The 8397-nt window shown below is 33.7% G+C and overlaps 2 protein-coding genes and 1 pseudogene across 2 annotated transcripts; 1 reads left to right on the top strand and 2 right to left on the bottom strand.

Moving 5' to 3' along the window:
- Positions 1614 to 2656, bottom strand: LOC109132723 (annotated as a pseudogene).
- Positions 3823 to 4257, top strand: LOC109132724 (pectinesterase 3-like). The gene has a single exon (XM_019245059.1). It carries the CDS (start codon positions 3823 to 3825, stop codon positions 4255 to 4257), a length of 435 nt encoding a protein of 144 aa, XP_019100604.1.
- LOC104779120 (protein LURP-one-related 11-like) lies at positions 7467 to 8397 on the bottom strand. Its single transcript, XM_010503512.1, has 2 exons — positions 8053 to 8397; positions 7467 to 7937 (listed from the first exon to the last, which is right to left on the bottom strand). Exons 1-2 carry the CDS (start codon positions 8368 to 8370, stop codon positions 7560 to 7562), a joined length of 696 nt encoding a protein of 231 aa, XP_010501814.1. The 5' UTR covers positions 8371 to 8397; the 3' UTR covers positions 7467 to 7559.

Consider the following 8397-nt stretch of genomic DNA (forward strand, 5'->3'; position numbering starts at 1 on the left):
TTCATCATTCTAAAAATCTTTTGTTAAATCAAGAATTGGAGGAATTTCTTTACTTTTAAAAGAATGAATGCTAGAGAATAATAATTTAGAAAGCTGTAAAAACTGTTGAGACTGAAAATTTATATTATTTTGTATCATGGCAAAAAAAATTAAAACAGTTCAGATAGACAAATATATATAGATTTCAAAAGATATGAATGTTCCAATAAACACAACTCTACAGTGAACCGTTGTAACTTTTCATAAGTAACCGTTTTAATGAACCATCACGACTTTTCGGAAAATATCCAACAAGTACGATTGAAAAAACACAACTGTTGGTCGCATTTATTCAAATTGATATTATATATAGATTTAAATATTGAAAATATGATTTTTTTGAGAATTGAATTAATTGTAAAAACTATAGTTTATACAATGCCAAAAGATAGAAAAATGTACTAATAAATATGAATAGAAAAATCTCAAAGTCAAGTCTAGGATGTCTTATAAATGTTTACATTTAAATCGAGTAAAATTAATTATAGAAATAGCCTAACTAACTCTAATTTGAAGATGCAGTTTTTGTTAGTATGGGATTGTTGCATTTGTCAAAAAACCATATGCAGCTCTTTAGCAAAGCATTGCAAAATCTTATTAGAGCCCGAAAAGTGATATTAATGTACCTCAAATAAATTTTAATATGGGAAGAGAAAAATGTGCATTCTCAAAACTTATGTTAACATGACAAAACCAAAATCATTTTCAAGAAAATTTAATTAAAAAAAAAAAAGACAAAAACTTTAGCAGTAGAAATTAAGAAAAAAAAGTTTAAGCAATAATTAGGAACAAAATTGACACCAAACTGACTCTAAGCACACTAAAGAGCATCTCCATTGGTAGAGTATTAACAACATTGCTTAAAACATTTTTAATTACTAATTTTGAATAAAAGTTAAGTTAACAACTTCTTAAAAAACTTTTTCTTTTTTGTTGGCAAAAACCTTTTTTTTTGTGGGTCCATTGGTAATACTTAAAATTGAGGTCCTTAATTTAAAATTTTTATTTTGAAAATTATTATAGTATAATAATATATTTTTTTAATATTTTTAATATTGTATATTTATAAAAACTTGAAAATGAATATATTTTTATCAACCTCTAAAAAGAAAAAGCTACAAAGAACAAGATGATACTTGTCTCTTCTTATGATTGTGTAAGCAACAAAGAAGAGATCAGACTCTCAAAAGAAAGAAAGATCAATTCCACCCTAACCATAACCAAAACCAAAACTGAGATAGGATTCCGCAGCAAATTCTTTTCATAGACCATGATTAGGCCAAAAATGTTGATACATTTGCATCTGATAAGGACGAAGAGGTGCATTGCTGGAGAACCGCTCTCATTCTCTACTGATGACTCGCTAGATGGTCTTTGAGAGACTGATCCAAAGTTCAACATGTGAGCAGGCGCTGTAGCCGGTTCAGGATTCTGGCCCCTAACATTGTTAACACTACTTTGTTTAGGTTTCTTTGCTTCCGCAACAAAGCTTCCCACTACAACCTATATCACATCACGAAACAAATGAACATCAAATGATTAAACAGATTGTGATTTAAAAAAAAAACATAATTTTAAATCTCATAAGAAATGATTCCACCAGAATGAGAAGCTTGACGAAGTGTCACTCTACAAACTACACCACTTTCAGAGAGAATACATATTGTTCTTGGCTCTTGATCCGAAAAAACCATCACCTTTGCCGCTATGTCCTGAAAAAAATAGTAAGTAAATTTCATAACAATTTACCAAAAGAACAACATCTAACACTCATTCTTCCATCTAAATTCACTATAACAAAACAAATTACAATCTTGAAGAGTGATACAGTTACATTTTGAGATTACAATCTTGAACCAGGAAATAAAACATATTTTGAGATTACTAAAACAGAATAACAACACTTTACCTCTCCTGTCTTCACTTCGATGACATGAGGGGTAAACCCAACTCCTGCAGCGCCTCCTACAAAAACAAACCCATCAAATCAAATTTCATGTAATCCAAAGCAAATTGTGATAAAATATTCAAACTGTAGAGTTCTTGTTTAATACCTAAAGCATCAAGCTGCTTCTTGCTAGAACCAGGAGGTCTTCCTCTGTCTCGTTTACCATGTGGATCAACAAAGTTCCATTTCCTCCACTATCTCCAACACCACCTTCACCACAACACTGTAAGAATTAGAAACGGCAGAGAGAAAAGGAGAAGTGGGAGCTAAACCCAACGCAATGCTACCATCATGAGTGTACTTCCTAGGCCTACCTCGCTTTTTCTTGGCTTGTGGTTGATTCTGATCCTCAATCCCAAATCTCATCGGTTGAAAAACAATCGATATTCTTCAGATTTTAGTTAAGACGAGACAGAGGAATATCCATGGATTCCCCCCCCCCCTTAACCCTAGGTTCAATCGATATTACTTTAACCTAGCAATCGAGATTTCAACCCAACGAACAAACCGGTCTTCACTGCTGGAGTTATCATCTTCACAAGCAACAAACTCACATAGAGTAGATTTAGAAATCGATTATAGAAATCTTCAAAACAATGATAACAAAACTTTAGAGAAAAATAGATTATATCTAGTCTAACTTTGAATAGAACAGTTCTCAATCAACATAGCTGACAAAATTGAATCTACAACAAAGAGATTGAGAAAGCTATTGAATGAGATTGCAATTTCATCTTCACCGTTTTCTGTTTCTCCACGTTTTGTTCCTTTGTCCACCTAGCTAAGAAAAGCTTAGTTGTATTATTTGTTATAATTTCATTGGATATTTATTTTAACTGATGTGTCACTCTATGTTTCAATACAAAGGCTGATGTTTGTTGTTCTGGTGAGAATAGTTGTAGTTTTATTGTATTGATTAGATTTTAATAAATTTTTAAAAAATTCTAACTGATTAACATATGGTTTGATGATTTTACATAAATCACTTAAATACTTGTTTATATACACTCCTTATTGATGTTAGCTTGTAGATCCAAATTTTTATAAAAAGTATAATAACTACTTTTTTTTCTTTTTTCTAACGTACAATGATGATAAAAATTTAAATGTTCAAGTTCTGATTTTTTTTTGAAAGTATGCTTAAACTTGAACCAGCCAATATTTTTTTCTTTATGGTCGACAATTGTTTTCTATACATGATCCATCGTTTTACAAAAATTACATGTAAAGGTTTAGTATTACAAACTAATAGATTTTCTTTTATTACAGTAGTAATAAAACGTATACCTCAGTAACCCACATGGAATAATCCTCTCAGTCAACACAATAAAAAATCATATCAGACTTCTACAGTATGACGTATGTTACTGATGTTACAAGTAGGAAATTCAAAAATAAACCACACTTATAATTAACTACATCATATACATAGGTTAGTTAACACCTAGGTCGGGTACAAGTCACATGGCCTCCCATACAATTATTTGGTCTTTAGTTTAACGAAAATGACATGTTTTCTTTACCTTTCAAGGATATATGAAGCTAAAGAGAAATGTCGACTCCTATTTCTATGACCCAAACGCAAAAAATAGAAAAAGGCTAATGGAGGACAGTAATGAGCATTAAAACACAAAAAGATATCATTTCTTCAACATCAAGCTGTCGCTTTCCACAGCAAGTCCTCCTTTTCCGTGATGTACAGATGTCGTTTTGAAGGCTTTCAGGACACCTTATATGCACATTCAGGCCATCAGTTGTTTCTTGAGTGTGATATAGTTGGCACGGTCGATTTTATTTTTGGCGACGCGACTGCGGTGTTCTAAAACTTCAGCATTATGCCACGACAGCCACTTTTGGAACAGGTGGTAAATGTTACAGCGCAAGCCGCCATTGATCGAGAAAGCAACACGGGTTTCTCCATCACACTTAGCAAAATCATGCCATATGACGACGATGATTTCAGAGTATATCTAGGACGTCCATGGAGGAGCTATGTTAGAGTCATTGTTATGCATACCGAGTTGAGTAAATTAGTTGACCCTAGGGATTGGCTGGCTTGGAACAGCTCAACGGATCCTCCTCCTCCAACGGTAACATTGGGAGAATACCAAAACTATGGACCGGGTTCTGACGTGACTAAGAGGGTCAATTGGATTGGGTATACTCCGATAATGACAGACGAGGAGGCGAAGAAGTTTACTATTGATGAGTTTCTGAACCAAAAAGGTTGGTTACAACAAACTTGTGTGCCTTACAACGGTTCGATGTAGTCAAATTTGCTGTAACTCAAGTGTGGTTACAATGGTTCAGTTTTAGGTGTCTCTTAACTATTAAACCAAAGACAATATGATGTAATGTTGCATCGGTTTCTAAATTGTTATATATGTGTCTTCTCGTTAACAAAGCAAACGTGTACGTATAACGATTCTCTCTAACAAAGAGACTCACGTTAATTCATCGTAGTTCCCGGTTTAAGGGTTGTAGAAATGATAGAAACAATAAAATGTAGATTGAAAGCTCAATGCAACTCAACTCGAAATAATTCACCATCTGACTAATACAAAAGTGAGAAGTTTTGTGAAAGAAAGTCCTTTAGAGAATTTGAAGCAAACTAAACCTGAGTGTTTTGGGGATGAAAACAAGCATCTGGAACCAATTTGGTGAGGACTGATCGGACTAGCAAGCAGATGGAGCAAACACAGAAAAAGCATCCTGGATCGGCCGAACCCGAAGCAACTTTTTCTTTTTCGTTTTAAACCGACTTTTAGGGTTTTATTTTAGTATTTAAGCAAGAGGCACGATCTCTAGAAGGACAAATTTTATTCTACGCAATCTTTGAGCACTTGTAACTTTGGGAGAAGATCTCTAATCCTCTTTAACACTTTGGAGAAGAATTCTGAACCTTTTTTTATTTATTTTCTTTTGCAATTCAATTATGTCTTCTTCATCTTTGATTTGTTGTTTCTGTTTCTTTATGTTTGAGTAGTTTTCCTATTGGGTTTCGGGTTTCAATGGGGTTTATGATTCTCTAATGATGGTGTTTTAGATTTGGGATTGATTTATTTTGTACTTCATCTTTTGTTGTTCTTAAAGCCTAAACTAGATTAGCTACCTAGTTTATGATCATAGGTTAAATTCATCGGGGCACCAAAAGTGTTGTTGAGTTGCTAGAAAAGAACATAGGTGAGCAAGGTGGACCTTAACCAACGGAAGTTGAAGTTGAGGCACCTTGTGAACAGATCAAACCTAAACTTTTATTGTTTGCTTGGTTTGCTAGATCCAAACGATGGTTTAGGGTTTAGTGAATATGTTGCATAGATAGTTAACGCTGCGAAAGTAGGTTAGCTTTACAACCGTGATTTGAGTTCTAGAACGGTGCTTAACGCATCCCATCTAATCATCCTAGTCCGAGATAATATTCCCCATAGATTCCCTGCACCCAATATTTCCTTTCTGAATTAAAAGCAACTAATTTATTTTCCTTTTTCGATTTGTTACAATATTCACAAATTTCCTCTTTTGTCTTACCTATATTTAATCTTCACAATTTCATAGTGTATTGTTTGGTCTCTGTGGATTCGATCCTGAAATGTTACGACGACACCACTAGATCGTGGTTAAGTGCACATTAGGTTTTAATTGACCTGCTGATCAACTTCTTTATTTTTTAGATAAGATAACCATCCCAAAATATTTTAAAGTCTGTAATAAAAACGAAAGAAAAAATTATACCGAAAGAAAAAAGTATACCCATTCAACTGTATTGGCGGGGTAATACGGACATGAGACTTTTAGGTGAATTATAATCATTAAGATCATTACATTTTACAGAATTATTCAGGTAAATGAGACTTTTTTCCTTCTTTTTTTTGGTGGGGTAAATAAATATAGAGACTATTCTTCGTCTAAAGTAAAACAATTATTTATTTGACTATGGTCTATGGCGGAAGTCTAGTAAAATGGACCATAGATATAGTATGGACTTTTTTCTCTAATTACTCTTCTTTTACGCTTATATAGAAATTACACATTTTTTGGTGTTTTGGTAGTAGATTCTACAATAGTTATAATTTTTGGCGACATGATTTCATCTAAGTAGATGGATATGTATTAACCCGCGTAACCCGATTAATTCCACTCACAACAATACACATTTCAGTGCTACAGGATTTAATCAAAGTAGAATCAACCTTCGACCTTTTAAAACCTTTTCATATATGAAAATGCGATACAATAATTTCATGGGACAAATTAATCCTTTTGTTTTTGAATAATTTCTTTTTTAAAATGGACTTACATTTGCATATTCATGTAATGGGCATAACAGTTTCTTTATGCCAATAAAAGTCGTTACGCTAGAGTGCTAAACAATACACCACACAACCTTAGTAAAAAAAAAAAAAAAACTGAAAACAAATTTTTTATTTTTCTTAATAAATTTGACGGAATAACGCATCGAATAGGCCTTCAGGTACGAATAACGCATCGAATAACCCACGCAGATCCACATCCATAGCAAAAATGAAACCCACACCTACAAAACTCCCCCAAGGACAAAATTCAAATGAATGATATATATTAGTCTAGCGTAAGCAAAGATGGTGCGGCGTTAGAGTCTCCCAAAGGTGAACGATGCAGATCTTCTTCTTTTAGGAATCGATTCGATTCTCGAACGTCTTCGTATTCCAGTTCTCGATTATTCGAGAGTGGATCATATGAAGGGTGAGTTTTTTTTGGTCAGTTTTCTAGTATGAACGTCTTCGTATTCCAGTTCTTTGTCAGTTTTTCTTCCTCCTAGCTAACGTCGCTAAAACAATGTCAATGTTGACTTGGTGCACCTAAGTTGTTTTTTGCGACCTTTACGATGTTCCTTGCCATGTTATCCTCTATCGTCCGTTTTCATTGCCAATCTACGGGATGATCTAGTAATTAGTTAGACTTATTAGGGTGAGTTTTAGACATAATTACGGAAACCGTGTGGTTCTAACAAACTAGATGAATGCGAGCGCGATCGTTTAACATCTCTAATGAGAAGAACTGAAGAATGGGATGGTGCGATGTCATTTTAACGTCTCCCGGAGCTAAACGATTCAGATCTTCTCTTAGGTCTCGAATCGAATCTCACCCATAAAATTGTGTACAATAATTACGATTTTGCTGGTACATATCATATTTTAATTACGGTTTAAAATAATAATGGATAATTGTTAGTTGGGTCCTGAAACATTTTAATTTATTCACTTATTACAGACCGCTACCATATAAAATTATAGAATTCATCTCAAAATTATTAATTTATCATATAAGACCCTGTTTTTTTTTTTTTTTTTTTAAGCGAAGAAAAGAGAGCTTACACTCACTTTATTAAAACTTTACCTTACAAGTAACATCAGTCGTACTGTTTTTGTTTTTTTTTTAGTATTTATTTAATCGTAACATATGTTGTGTACTTTTTTATAAGTAACAACTCCAAAAAAACTAGTGGAAGCTAAAAATTTATAAGCTAGTTACAACCCAAAAATCTCATCAATTTTATGCTATTTTACCAATGGTTAAGTAAAGTATTCACCTTTTACAGTATACAATTGATAAGGCTATGAGCTAAAACAAGTCCAACGATGAAAGAGTGATCAACTTGTGACTCCACGGTCATCGTCAAAACATCTTCTCCTAACTTCAAACCATTCCTCGATTGTTTTCTCTTCACTTCTGCCAATAATTTCCCACAATTTTCCTCAATCACTAAACTTCCTCCGTGATTTACCATCTTATAACAATATTGTTCGTCGTTTCTACACGATCCCGCGACGACTCTATACGAAGACGACGAATCTTTATTCGGAATCTGAAAAACTTTATTTTTCACGCGAAAATATTCTAATTTTGTTGTTGATTCGGCTGTTTCCGATGATGATCTATATCCTTCCCAAGTCTTGAATAATCCAAATTTCTACACACACACACACAAAAACAAAAACTTAATTAGTTTCGAGAAGTGAATAAAGATTTTATTTATCTCTATATTTTATATCATTGCATGAAAAAAGAGAGGGACGTGTGTATACCTGTCCACGTAAGGTAAACAAGACATGACCGGACAAATCCATGAGATAAACTTCACGGCAGCTCTTAGAATTATAATTATCGACACGATAAATAATCCTTCCTTTGGAATTGAAGACGGTGCAGCCATTTGTGTTGAACACCAACGACTTCATCCAGATCGTGAAACTCTCTGGCTCCGTCGTCAAGTACGGCGAAATTGTTTCGTCTCCAGCGCCGGAGGTTGTCGTCACATCATCGGGATGAATCTTCACCATAGTCTCCGCTGGACAGATTCGATTCTGCCAAGATTTTGTCTCAAAAGGTCGTCGGTATTGCATATATCAATATCAAGACAATGATTATAA

The sequence above is a fragment of the Camelina sativa genome, chromosome 1 (assembly GCF_000633955.1).
Source record: "Camelina sativa cultivar DH55 chromosome 1, Cs, whole genome shotgun sequence".
Lineage (NCBI taxonomy): Eukaryota > Viridiplantae > Streptophyta > Magnoliopsida > Brassicales > Brassicaceae > Camelina > Camelina sativa.

What these genes read in the sequence shown, in the direction of transcription:
- LOC104779120 (XM_010503512.1), bottom strand. Translation starts at nt 8,370, where the DNA reads ATGCAATACCGACGACCTTTTGAGACAAAATCTTGGCAGAATCGAATC. An exon ending in TGTTTACCTTACGTGGACAG is followed by an intron (nt 7,938 to 8,052) that starts GTATACACACGT and finishes GTGTGTGTGTAG; the next exon opens with AAATTTGGATTATTCAAGAC.
- LOC109132724 (XM_019245059.1), top strand. Translation starts at nt 3,823, where the DNA reads ATGCCACGACAGCCACTTTTGGAACAGGTGGTAAATGTTACAGCGCAA.